This window comes from Chiloscyllium plagiosum, chromosome 24, assembly GCF_004010195.1.
Source record: "Chiloscyllium plagiosum isolate BGI_BamShark_2017 chromosome 24, ASM401019v2, whole genome shotgun sequence".
NCBI classification, from domain to species: Eukaryota; Metazoa; Chordata; class Chondrichthyes; order Orectolobiformes; family Hemiscylliidae; genus Chiloscyllium; species Chiloscyllium plagiosum.
In genome coordinates this window covers 802782-817016 of record NC_057733.1, presented here as the reverse complement: position 1 = coordinate 817016, position 14235 = coordinate 802782, and the positions used below count along the sequence as shown (strand labels likewise).

Genomic DNA, 14235 nt, shown 5'->3' with positions numbered 1-14235 from the left:
ACTTACACTGAAAGAATGGAGCGACTGGGCTTGTATACCCTTGAGTTTAGAAGACTGAGAGGGGATCTGATTGAGACATATAAGATTATTAAAGGATTGGACACTCTGGAGGCAGGAAATATGTTTCCGCTGATGGGTGAGAGCCGAACCAGAGGACACAGCTTAAAAATACGGGGTAGACCATTAGGAGAAACTTCTTCACCCAGAGAGTGGTTGCTGTGTGGAATGCTCTGCCTCAGAGGGCAGTGGATACCCAGTCTCTGGATTCATTTAAGAAAGAGTTGGATAGAGCTCTCAAGGATTGTGGAATCAAGGGTTATGGAGATAAGGCAGGAACAGGATACTTATTAAGGATGATCAGCCATGATCATATTGAATGGTGGTGCAGGCTCGAAGGGCAGAATGGCCTACTCCTGCACCTATTGTCTATTGTCTATTATCTATTCCTGGACCTCACAGTCGAAAGAACGGACAACGGAGAACTACAAACCTGTGTGTACAGAAAACCGACAAACACTGACCAAATACTTAACTACACCAGCAACCATCCCAACACACACAAACAAAGCTGTATCAGAACACTATTCCAATGAGCCACCACACACTGGAGCACAGACGAACTTCGAAAAACAGAGGACAAACACCTATACAACGTATTCAAGAAGAACGGATACTCAAAAAACACAGTGCGCAGATTCCTCAAGAACAAACCACGACAAGCAGACCAAACACAGCCAGAAACCCTAACCACCTTACCATACATCAAAGAAGTTTCAGAAATGACAGCTAGACTACTAAGACCCCTTGGAATCCTAGTAGCACACAAACCCACCAACACTCTCAAACAAAAACTAACAAACTTAAAAGACCCAGTACAGCCCATGCACAAAACCAACGTCGTCTACAAAATTCCATGTAAGGACTGCCACAAACACTACGTAAGACAAACAGGAAGAAAGTTAGCCACCAGGATACACGAACACCAGCTAGCCACAAAAAGACACGAACCTCTCTCCCTCGTAGCCCTACACACAGAGGAAAAAAACCACTATTTCGACTGGGACAACACATCTATCCTGGGACAGGCTAAGCAAAAACATGCTAGAGAATTTCTAGTGGTCTGGCACTCCAACCACAACGCCATAAACAAACATATAGATCTAGATACCATCTATCAACCCCTCAGAAAACGAGCAGGAAATGACATCACCACAAACCCCATGAACCCCATCCAGGACAAACATATAAATAGAAAGCAGGAGACAATAGCTTTGCTTCACTTGGAGGTCACCACTGATGATGTTAGCCAGGTAATGAAACGTCTGGATATCAAACCTACAGCTCAGTGAGCAAACCTACACCCTAAACCTCAACCTGAGCTACAAACCTTCACAAACCTTTCAAAAACCCCTGTTAATGTTGACAGTTACCTGTTATGCGTGGTACCTATTACCTGTTGACGGCTACGGTTCTGGCTCCAAGCAGATCCTCCACCTGAACCAAGACATGGACAGTAGAGGCTCTGCCACTGGAAGCTGCAGGCAGCAACACCCGGGAGGAGGGCTTGATGCCCCGGTACAGCTGAAACCTATCACAACTAGAGAAGTCATGAGGGCAGGTCATCACCATCAGTGAGTAAACCAGCTGATCCTGGCCATCATCCTCATCCCACCAACCTGCAAATGACATGAGGAATTAGTTTTAACAGACATGACTAGTCAATCTTCCAGCAGAAATGTCACTTTGAGTTGGTAAAAGAGTAGGGTGAGTTGAATCTCTTAAATGCAGTCAAGGATTACTGATCCCTTCATTAAGGATAAATGTTTCTTCTTGTCTAGGTTCAGGCACAAATTGGCCATCGTTGCATACCATTTGACACTAACTGATATTAATCTGCAGAGATCACAAGGTTGACTAGTATGGATAAGACCAGCAATAACACTCCTCATCAAATAACAAAAAAGGAACAACTAGAAAAGAGTTCTGAAGGGTCATTGGACTTGAAACATTAACTCTGTTTACTCTCCACAGATGACACCAGAGTTCCTGAGGTACTCCAACATTCTCTCTTCATGCTTAAGAAAAGCGGAAATCTAGAAGATAATGTCACCATAGTCCCAGTGCATCAGAGGAGTGCTCTTTCATCCGAGAAAGACAACTGGTGGTGGTTTACCCTGAGACTCATCAGGCCTTAGGCAAAGAGAGAGGTTGAGAAGGTGAGTAACCTCAGCTGCTGCAGGAATTGAACCTAAATTGTTGGCATTACTCTGCGTAGTAGATTAGAGTAGATTCCCTACAGTGTGGAAACAGGCCCTTCGGCCCAACATGTCCACACCAACCCTCCAAAGAGGAACCCACCCAGACCCCTTTCCCTCTGACTAACACACCTAACCTATAGGCAATTTAGCATGGCCAATTCACCTGATCTGCACATCTTTGGACTGTGGGAGGAAACGGGAGCACCCAGAGGAAACCCACGCAGACACGTGGAGAATGTCTGTGTGGAGTTTGCACAATCACCCAAGGCTAGAATCGAACCTGGGTCCCGGGCACTGTGAGGCAGCAGTGCTAACCACTGAGCCACCATGAGTTATCCAGCCAAAAATGTAATCTGGAAGGGATGGAGGGGGGAACAAAGAGGTGAGTATTTTAAATTGGATACCTGTGCAGTTAAAGCTTAGCAGAGTCTCCAGAAGGTAGAGGGTTTGATCTGGGTGGATGGTGCACTCGCCTCTGCTTGGTGGGTAGTTAGGAGTCAGGGTGATGCTGGAGAACCCTGTGTTTTGCTTTTCTGAGTCAGTAATGCTCAAGGTGAAGGTGTAGTTGACCCCATCTTGGAGGACATCCTGTCGAACAACCAGGTTAGGATTGGAGTCCCCTGTCGAGGTGGTTTTATTGTCCAAGGTCAAAGGAGAGGCATCTGAACTTTGAACTGTCCACTTATACTACAAACAAAACAAAGTACAAGAAATGCAAATACACAAGTCACTCATCAAACAAGACAAAGAATATCTACTCCAAACATATCAGTATCACAAGGTGTGGTGAACCTCCTCAGCTTAAACATATTCTAAAAAATATAATCGATTAGGCACCAAAGGATTGTGGTGGCACAGTGGTAAGGTTCCTACCTTTGGACCAGGAAACCCAGGTTCAAATCCCAAATGTTCCAGCAAGTTATAATACCTAACCTGAGCAGGTTGACAAGGAAATAAAATGGACACCAAGAGGATTCTGGGGGTGTTGTGGTAGTATCCATAGCTCTGAGTCAAGAGACCTGGGTTCAAATTCCAACTGATGTATGTGAAGTGTATCATAAAATCTCTGAACAGGTTGATAAGAAAACATCTAAAATAAAACTAAGACAGGAAGTGCTGCAGAGAACTCCAGCAGCTCTGATGAAGAGTCACCAGATTTGATTTAAAAGATAACAAAAAAGGACTTGCATTTATCCCACATGTTTTTCACAACCTCACTTTTGTAGATGGGTCTGAAAAGGTTCCCAGATTGAGGAATATGATAAGCTCCAGACCCCACTCCTTCATTGTGACAGTGTTACATGGACAGTCTAACTAAGAGATGGAGCAAATCAGTGATATGCCACATCCCACAGGCCAATGCACACAGACAGCCGGGGTCACAATCCTCAAGGTATCTCAAAGAAATTATCAAGAGCTGGAATGAGACTGAAGTGATGGAGGCAGAGGCAGACACCAAATAATGAGAGAGACTGCTACATTACTGGGAGGGCACTTACGGTGGACTTGTTGCTGCAATTCTGACATCTTCCGGCCAATGTGACATGCGTGCTCCTGCTCACTCTATAGCTCCAGAGGACTTGGCAGGAGATACATTCCAACATTACGCAAGGAATGTTTGCCGCTTGCACCAGAACCTGTGGCTCAGAACAGTAATTAATCTTAAACAGTTCACACATGCAGGTGAGAGTCAGGGATCACTAATATCACCATTTTCAGTTCAATGAATAAATCATTCAATGTACAACAAATATCTGACAATACCAGGCTGGGCCTTGAGAGAACAGGATACACTCTCTTTGCCCCACAGAATTCCCATCCTTTCTGTCCCTTCTTTGGTTCTCATCATGTTCACCTTCAGCACCAAGTCTGAAGAACTGGTGGATTTATTATTTTAAAGTGTTTAAATAGGAGGAATATCTCTTTGGAAGGAAACAGGGAAACTGTTGGCTCTGGTGACAGAATCATGAACAAGAAGACACACTTAAATTTGAGCTAAACCAATTAGGAACAAAACCAGAGAAACTCTTTCCTCACACAGAAGGTCATGTAACACAACAGATTTAGAGAGCTATGACAAGCGGCCTATTGTTTTTCACAGCTGAAAAACCTGGTTGGAAACTATGGAGTCTTATGCTGGTGCTTGCCCATCAAATCCTTTCTCATCTTGTTAAAAAAACCAATCAGTTAGAAAAGAGAAAACCCTCCAAATTTTGCAGGAAAGGCAAATTTATGGAACCACATCAGATTTTCACATCTTAGTATCTTGACTAATTAGTAAACCCTAAAGGGTTGAACTGTATTCACTTTCCAAGGATTTGGAGCCAGATTGATATCCATCCAAATCAAACCTTGTTTGGAAAATGTCCTGTCAGTCTACAGCTATTAGCAAATTGATTTTGTCAACAAGAAATCTGGTGGACGATGAGAATTCATCAAAAACTTTTGCTTTCCAGACCAATGATCACAAAGGTGGTTTTCTCTCTTTTTGTATTTAAAACATCATCTCTGTAGATTGTTTTGTGCATGTTGTTTATTTTTGGGGGAGTGATTTCAAAGTTATAATCCTTATTATTACTCTCTTGGTTTCACTGGCAGTGCTAGCATTTGTTGTCCTTGAATTGACTGGCTTTTTAGACATTTCAGATGGCAGTTAAAAGTCAACCACTTGCTGTGGGTATGGAGTCATATGTAGACCAGACCAGGTGAGGATGGGAGCTTTCCTTCCCTAAAGGACAATAGCTGGGGTTTTACAAAAATCATCTCAGTAAAACTTGTGCTGTGTCTAAAGACCACAAAGAACATGAAAAGATACAGACATTCTGTGGCTTAGACACTCAGACCAGGAGATCTGGAGCTGGAGCTGCTGCAAGTATGGGGCAGATCTCTGAATGACGAGTTTAATGGCTCAGACTGCATTGTGAGAAAAGTGGATTCATTACTTTATCAACATCGAGTAGGAGAAAAGAAAAATGGTTGTGCCATTTAAAAGTGTGTAAAATATTATAGCCAGGAACAGAGCAAACAGGCAAATGGTGGTGGCACAGTGGCTCAGTGGTTAGCACTGTTGCCTCACAACGCCACAGGATACAGGTTCAATTCCAGCCTCGGGCTACTGTCTGTGTAGAGTTTCCACATTCTCCCCGTCTCTGCGTGAGTTTCCCCCAGGTCCTCTGGTTTCCTCCCACAATCCAAAGATGTGCAAGTCAGGTGAATTTGCCATGCTAAATTGCCCATAGTGTTAGGTGCATTAGTCAGAGGGAAATGGATCTGGGTGGGTTACTCTTCGGAGGGTCGGTGTGGAATTGTTGGGCTGAAGGGCCTGTTTCCACACTGTAGGGAATCTAATCTAATCAAATGCATGTGTTGAATGGTGAGGGTAGATGAGGATACAAAGAATAGTGAGGAAGAGCCTGAAGGAAGAAAAGGCCTATAACCTTCCCAAATTGAAACCCCTACTGCAAAGTTAACTGCCCAGGAGTATTATGGCGGTTGGACACAGCACTTGCTTATTGAAATACGAGGCAGAGAACAGCAATCACAGATAAAGAATTGGAGGAAGTATGTACAGACCAATCAGGTTTCACTTCATTGACCTTTCCTCATATAGACATAGGGGATCTCGCAATTACAAGCCAGAACCCAAGTCAATTCAAAAACAAGTGTCATAGCCCAAGTCCTAAAGCTTAGACAATTGAATCAAATCAATGCAATCACAGCTAATTATTCCAGGTTAAATGGTTCAAAGAGAGTTGAGTAATTGACTAGTGAAAGGTTAATGCTGTGTCCTAAATTTATTACCTGAGTCCTCACAATGTGGATTGTATTGACCAGGAGGGCAACTCTGCTTCAGGAAGTAAACCTGATACATTGCAAGAGTACTGGCAAGTCGTCATGAGCATCCAAATGAATCTGTGTGGATATTTGCTATTGTCTGTTTTATTTTCTTTTGTGAGGTAACAAAGTGAAAAATAAAGTGTTAAAGAATTTTTAATTTCATATTTAGTAGGGAATTAGAATTTAGAATTTATTCATGAGTAGAGGGAACCCTGCTTTGAAACAAGATGAAGCAAATGGACAGATGACCTCTTTTCATTTCTGTCAATGTGCACAAAAAAGGAGATTTGAAAATGCTAATAACCTTTCAGAAGATATAATTGAGAAGACATGAAAGTGCAACTAATCCTCTCCTGTGAACTCCTGGCTTCCATTGTCCAAACAGAATCTAGTTCACAACACACTTGCAGTTCTCTTGGATTTGGAATGGAGTTCTCCAGAATATAGGTGTGAAGAAACCCTTTCTGTCACCGATGCTTCAGCTACCCTCAGTGTGTGATTCTGTACAAAGGTCGATGTTTGAGGGTGAACTAACAGGATAAGATGAATGTGGAATGCATCAAGCTTCATTCTCACAGCACGTGAAGTTACCAAAACCCTTCACAGGTCTGCAGCACACTTACACAGTTTCCAAGGTTCCTTTCCTCAAACTCTCCTTATCTGCACATTGCTCAGATATCAGAAAGGACTTACCAACTGAGTGGTGTGGGCAGCCTCTTTCCCCGGTTTGGTGACAGTCAGTGTGAATAAGTAGGTAGCACCTGGCAGTAGGGTGTTTCTGGGAATAGTGACTACAGGCCCAACTGAAATGCCAGGCTGGATACATGGAGAAGTGAATTGATCCTGGAAACAAGGAGGATATAGATCAATTGGCATTATTAATATTGAGGAGAAAGTGAGGACTGCAGATGTTGCAAAGTCGAAAAGTGTTGTGCTGGAAAAGGACAGCCGGTCAGGCCGCATCCGAGGAGCACGAGAGTTGATGTTTCGAGCGTAAGCTCAACATTCCTGATGAAGAGCTTATGCTCAAAATGTGGACTCTCCTGCTCCTCAGATGCGGCCTGACCGGCTGTGCTTTTCCAGTGCCACACTTTTCTATACTATTAACACAGATTCAGAAATCTGCAGTGTTCTGTGGTTATCTCTCTTGCACAACCAATGTGCTCACACCACTGGATTCCTTAGCGTGTGGAAACAAGCCTTTTGGCCCAACCAGTCCACACAGAGCCTCCGAAGAGTAACCCACCCAGACCCATTTCCCCTTGACTAATGCACCTAACACTACGGGCAATTTAGCAAGGCCAATTCACCTAACCTGCACATCTTTGGACTGTGGGAGGAAACCGGAGCACCCGGAGGAAACCCACGCAGACACGGGGAGAATGTGCAAACTCCATGTACCGAGAAATAACAAAAAAAGTGATTCTTTTCATTTCCTGGGGTGGGTAGCAAAGGATAGACACAATACTCCTCTTGTTCTGAAAGGAAAGGAAAATCTGAAAGGAAAGCACCCTCTTTACTGCTCCCATCAAACACTCCCAGGGCAGGGACAGCACAGGATTAGATACAGGGTAAAGCTACCTCTATCTTTAAACTAGAAGTAAATGGAAAGTAAAGCTCTCATGACATTACCCACATTAAACATTCCCAGGACAGGCACAGCATCAGGTTAGAAATAGAAATACTCTTTTTAATCTGAAAGTAAAGCTCTCTCTGCATTATCCTCACTAAAGACTTCCAGGACAAAAACTGCAAAAGGTTTCAGATTAAACCTCTTGCAAAATGAAAGTAAAGCATCTCATCCATGCTAACCAGATATCCTAAATTAATCTAGTCCCAATTGCCAGAATTTGGCCCATATCTCTCTAAACCCTTCATATTCATATACCCAGGAGCTGACAAAGTCAGAAATTCCACTTCCTCACCAAGGCTGGATTTGATTCAGGTCCATGAACAGGTGGCATCGACTGATCTGTAACCCAGGAGACAGTGAGGTCTGCAGATGCTAGCTATCAGAGTCGAGAGTGTGTTGCTGAAAAAGCACAGCAGGTCAGATAGCATCTGAGGAGTAGGAGAATCGACGTTTTGGGCCGGAGCCCTTCATTAGGATATGGGCTGGGAGCCTCGGGGGTGGAGAGATAAAAGTCTGATCTGTAACCCACCCAGATCCAGACAGAGCAGCAACACTGAGGCAGCAAGTGCAGCTTATTACAATAGTACAAGACAGCATTCAGCAACCTGATGGTGGCCATGTGGAGTGACTATGGAATCAATTTGGGAGAGAGAGCATCTGGGGAGCAACCATGGAGTGAAAGTGGGAGAAGAGTCTCTTGGACAATCACAAATAATGACAAAAGCTGTGTTTGTAATTTTTATTAATGACTTGGATGAGGGAGTCGAAGGGTGGGTCAGTAAATTTGCAGATGATACGAAGATTGGTGGAGTTGTGGATAGTGAGGAGGGCTGTTGGATACTGCAAAGGGACTTAGATATGATGCAGAGCTGGGCTGAGGAGTGGCAGATGGAGTTCAACCCTGCCAAGTGTGAGGTTGTCCATTTTGGAAAGACAAATAAGAATGCGGAATACAGGGTTAATGGTAGGGTTCTTAGTAAGCTGGAGGAACGAGAGTGCTAGGCCTTTTCTTGTTGGAACGGCGAAGGATGAGGGGTGACTTGATCGAGGTTTATAAGATGATCAGAGGAATAGATAGAGTAGACAGTCAGAAACTTTTTCCCCGGGTACAACAGAGTGTTACAAGGGGACATAAATTTAAGGTGAAGGGTGGAAGGTATAGGGGAGATGTCAGGGGTGGGTTCCTTACCCAGAGAGTAGTGGGGGCATGGAATGTGCTGCCTGTGGGAGTGGTAGAGTCAGAATCTTTGGTGACCTTTAAGCGGCAATTGGATAGGTACATGGATGGGTGCTTAAGCTAGGACAAATGTTCGGCACAACATCGTGGGCCGAAGGGCCTGTTCTGTGCTGTATTGTTCTATGTTCTATGTTCTAACTCTTGTACTGCAACAATTTGGGAAGAAGCTGCCGGGCAACCTCACCTGTGTTCAATGCATATTCTACTCTATATGAGAATCCTTGATGCTTTTTGTGGCTTGCAACAACATATCACCAACTGGAGAAACTAAAGGTGCTCAAGTAGCAGCTGCAGTCATTATAGAGCATCCAAGGCAGAGGAATGTGTTTAACTGTCAGACAAACAAGGAAAGGCAGTGTGGGGTCCTGTTAGGACTGTTTGCTATTTCATATTCAGCTCTGAATTCTCTGAGTGATGGTTCCTTTGGAGCATGTAAAGAGTTGATTCCTGAAGAAGGGCCTGTGCCCGAAACGTCGAATCTCCTGTTCCCTGGATGCTGCCTGACCTGCTGTGCTGTTCCAGCAATAAAGTTTCAACTTTGATCTCCAGCATCTGCAGACCTCACTTTCTCCTCGCATGTAAAGAGTGCCAAGTCAAACACACCTTGGGTGACACAGCTGTACAAGGGCTGTGGAAGGAAGCGTGCCTGGCACTGTGACAGTGGAGGGAACAGACAGATGATTCTCTGCCATAGATGAGACTCCAGGATGGCAAGTTGCCAACTTGGTGTCAGTCTGAAACATACCAATGAGTAGGTCATGGGACATTCTGGGAGGTGGTGAACAGCCAGAGGTTATGCTCCATTTTGATTCTGTCGGAGAATTGTCCAATTACAAATTGAGGCCACAAACAGATCTTGTGAAATTGATGAACACTGGTTTATTTCTCATGATATCATGAAGAGGAGAAATTGACAGGACTGATACAAAACTGACACGAGGCACAGTTAGGTCAAGGATTCTCCTCCCCAAGCTGCAGATACAGACAGTTTTTATCATGCTACAATAGCATAGTGTTAATTACAAGACAATATGAATTAAATGACTTTCAATGGAAAACAATCGGTTATCCGGGAGTAGCAATCAGGTAATCATTGTAACAGGAGGTTCCATTTCTCTGCCAGAGCAGGTGCTAATGTCCAATATCCTGGTTTCAATGGGTCTGCAGGGTAGTGTGCATTCTTGTCAGGTATCTGGGTGCCACTCAGTCTAGGTAGGCTTTGTGGGGCTTCAGTACCTGAGGGCACTGGGGATGCCCACGGGGCTGCAGGAGGGGTGAAGCTATTGCCAGGGAGGAAGTCTGTTATCAGATCATCAAAGGATGATGATCCTTCAGTCTGGAAGCTGTTTAGGTAATGTCTTGTTTGCTGTTTGGTTCCTGAGCTGGTTGTGGTCAAGTTGAGGTATTATGGGTATGCTCTGTTTCGCTAAGAACAGACATGGCTTCTGTGAACAACAAGTGGGCAGGCAGAGTGGTTTATTTTTCCCACAGGTTCTAATGACAGGCAGGAAGAGGGATGATGTCCAACAAACAAGGTTTGGAGAGAAAGGAGTGAGATTTAGAAATAGGCTCTCAAGCCGAGTAATGTCCAGTTTTTGCTTGATGTCATGTGCTCATGAGTGCAGAAATATGAAGGCAAAGCTGATGAACATGTGGTTGGAGAAATAATGCAGGAAGGAGGGCTTCACTTTCCTGTAACAAAGGGCTTGCTTCCGGGGGCGGTAGCAACTGCATTAATCTTTGATGATTTAATACTGTTTCATAAAGCCTCTCCATCATCCTCAAGGCACAAGCCAGGAAGGTAATGGAATATACCCAGTTGTCTGGAAGAGTGCAGCTCCAACAAACTCAAAAATCTGAACACCATCCAGCATGAAGCAGCCAGCCCCACAAGCATCTACTTCCTCCACCACTGATATTCAGTAGCAGCAGTAATCCTACAAGAACTGGAGAATTTCACCGAAGGTCCTCAGCCAACACTATTCAAACCCATGACCACTTTCATCTCATCAGAAAAAAAAGCAGATACTTGGGAACACCACAACCTGCAAGATCCCCTCAAACTACTCACATTCCTGACTTGAAACATATTCAACAACAAAAACAGAAATTGCTGGAAATCCTCAGCAGGTCTGGCAGAAACTGGGCCATCATTTATTGCCCATCTCTAATTTCTCTTGACAAGGTGATGGTGAGCAGCCTTCTTGAACTGCTGCAGTCCATGTGCTTTGGGTTGACCCAGAATACCCTTAGAGAGGGCATCCAGGATTTTGTCCCAGCAACAGTGAAGGAACAGCAATATGTTTCCAAGTGCAGATGCTGCAAATCAGAAACAAAACTAGAAATTGCTGGAAATACTCAGCAGGTCTGGCAGCATTTGTGGACATTTCAGGTCGAGTGACCCTTCTTCAGAACTGGTGGTAGCTGGGAAGATGTTAATTTATAAGCAGAGGATAGGGTGGGAGAAGGGGCTAAGGAGTAAACAATAGGTGGGTACAGAGCCCAAAGAGAAAGAAGAACAGTTGGACAGACCTTTCTCTGAATGAATAACGATCGGGCTAGAAGGGTGAATAGCTATTAATGGGGCACTGTTAGTGGCTAATAATGGGTTGAGTGTAATAGCAGACTATATGTTAACAAAAGCTGATGTATGGGGGTTGGGATAAGGGTAAGCCCTAAAGTTATTGAACTCAATATTGAGTCAAAAGGCTGCAGGATTCCCAAGTGGAAAATGAGATGTTGTTCTTCCAGCTTGTGCTGAGCTTCACTGGAGCACTGCAGCAAGTCTGAGACAGAGATGTTAGCCAGGGAACAGGATGGATTGTTAAATTGGCAGGAAACTGGAAGCTCAGGATCTTTTTTGCAGACAGAAACGTGGGTGTTCTGCGAAGTGTGGTCACCTTAATGAATTTCGGGCGCAACATGACATTGAACTCTTCTTCTGTCACCTTTGCCTCCGTGCCCATTTCTTTGGACAAAAGTCCTCTCCCCGTTCCACAGACTCCTTCACTCAACCTTAACACAGTCCCTCCACCTGGGCTCCACCCTCTGGCATTTTACCTGCACTTGACCTGTTCATTGAGATCTGTCAATGTGACATAGGTTGCCTCAATTTCCCTGCCCACCCCCCGCCCACCCCCACCCCGACCCTACCCATCCCAACCTGTCCTCCTGGGAACTGACTGCATTCCATGCTGTCAGATCCAACTCTGACTTTGTAATTAAGTCTGCTGATAAGGTGCTGGTATGGTCTGGTGGACCGACCTTTACATTGCAGAGGCTGAGCGCCAGCTCTCAGATACCTCCTCCTATCTCCCCCGGACCATGAGCCCATGATGGAACATCAGGCCATTGTGTCAACTACGGTCACTGCCTCACTTCATCTAAATGGCTCTGACCTCCATAGTCATGAAATGCTTCAAGGGGTTGGTCATGGCCCAAATTAACCCTAATTCCCAGGCTATTTTCTATCCCCTACTGACTGAACAGGTCCACAGCAGACACCATTTCCTTAACCCTGCACTCATTCCTGGAACATCATGACAACAAGGACACCTATCTCAGATTCCTACTCTTCGATGACAGCTCCTACTTCAACACCATTAACCTCTCCTGGCTAATCTCAAAATTCTGAGATGTAGGTCTCGGCTCCACCCTCCACAACTGGATCCTGAGCTTCCTGACCCATAGACTGCAATCAGTGAAGATCGACAATTGCACCTCCTCCATGATAACACTTAACACTGGAGACCCCTAAGGATGCCTTCTCAGCCCCCTATTGTACTCCCTGTACACCGACAACTGTGTAGCCAAATTCCAAACAAACACAGTCTACAAGTTTGCTGATGACACCTCTATCGTAGACTGGCTATCAAACAACAATGAGTCAAAGGAGATGGAGGACTTGATGTTGTCATGTAACGATAACAACCTCTCTCTCAATGTAGGCAAACAAAAGAACTGATCATTGACTTCAGGAAGAAAGGAGGAAGACACACTGCCAACTACATGATGTTCCTAGGAGTGACGGTAACTGACAACCTGTTCAGACTCCCCACATAGACGCAATGGTAAAGAAGGCACAATGTCGCCTCTTCTTCTTCAGGGGGCTTAGGAAATTCAGCATGTTCATATTTGGCTGATATTTTTACATCATCAGGTGAGGTCCTGGAAGACTGGAGGGTAGCGAATGTTATGCCCTCATTCAAGAAGGGCTGCAAAGAAAATCCTGGGAACTACAGATCAGTAAGCTTAACATCTGCTGTGGGTAAGTTACTTGAGCAGATTTGGAAAGACAGGGTTTGATTTGGAGTAATCAACATGGCTTTGTATATGGGAGATGATACCTCACAAATTTGTTAGAGTTGTTTGATGAAGTGACCAGTAAGGTTGACAAGGGCAGGGCAGTAGATGTAGTCCATATGGATTTCAGTAAGGCCTTTGATAAGACACGACATAGCAGGCTACTCTGGAAAGTTAGACCACATGGAATCCGGGGGGAGTTGGCAAATTGGTGATGATAGGAAGTAGAGGGTGAAAGTGGAAGGAAGCTTGTAGGACTGGAGGTCTTTGACTCGTGGTCTGCTGGGCCCATTACTGTTTGTTATCTATATCAATGATTTGGATGAGAATGTACAGATATAATTAGTAAGTTTGCAGATGACACTAAAATAGGTTGTATTATGGGAAAGTGGGCTGACAAATGAAGCTTGTAGGACTGGAGGTCTTTGACTCGTGGTCTGCTGGGCCCATTACTGTTTGTTATCTATATCAATGATTTGGATGAGAATGTACAGATATGATTAAGTTTGCAGATGACACTAAAATAGGTGGTATTATGGGAAAGTGGGCTGACAAATGGCAAATGGAGTTTAATATAGATAAGTGTGAGGTCTTGCATTTTGGAAAGTCAAATCAAGGTAGAAGTTTCATGGTGAATGATGGGGCCTTAAGGAGTGCAGTGGAACAGAGGGACCTTGGAGTTCAAGTGCATGGTCCTCTCAAAGTGGAGTCACAGGTAGACAGGGCAGGGAAGGTGGCTTTTGGCACACTGGCCTTCATCAGTCAGGGCACTGAGTATAGAAGTTGGGAAGTTATGTTGCAGTTGTACAGAGCTCTGGTGAGCCCACACTTGGAGCATTGTGTTGAGTTTTGGTCACCTTGTTATCAAGGATGTTATTAAACTGGAAAGAGTGCAGAAGAAATTCACAGGACTCAATGGTCTGAGTTATAGGGAAAGATTAGAAAAGCTAAGACTTTTTCTTTCAAGC

The 14235-nt window shown here is 44.4% G+C and overlaps 1 protein-coding gene across 1 annotated transcript in view; it reads right to left on the bottom strand.

Annotated features, from left to right (window-relative positions):
* pkd1b (polycystic kidney disease 1b) overlaps positions 1-14235 on the bottom strand; it is a 205610-nt gene that overhangs the window by 148652 nt on the left and 42723 nt on the right. The window contains exons 10-13 of the mRNA XM_043715206.1: positions 6789-6938; positions 3758-3895; positions 2663-2945; positions 1454-1676 (exon numbers count right to left, since the gene is read on the bottom strand). Coding sequence (XP_043571141.1) covers positions 1454-1676; positions 2663-2945; positions 3758-3895; positions 6789-6938 — 794 coding nt within the window. The remainder of the gene's footprint in view (positions 1-1453; positions 1677-2662; positions 2946-3757; positions 3896-6788; positions 6939-14235) is intronic.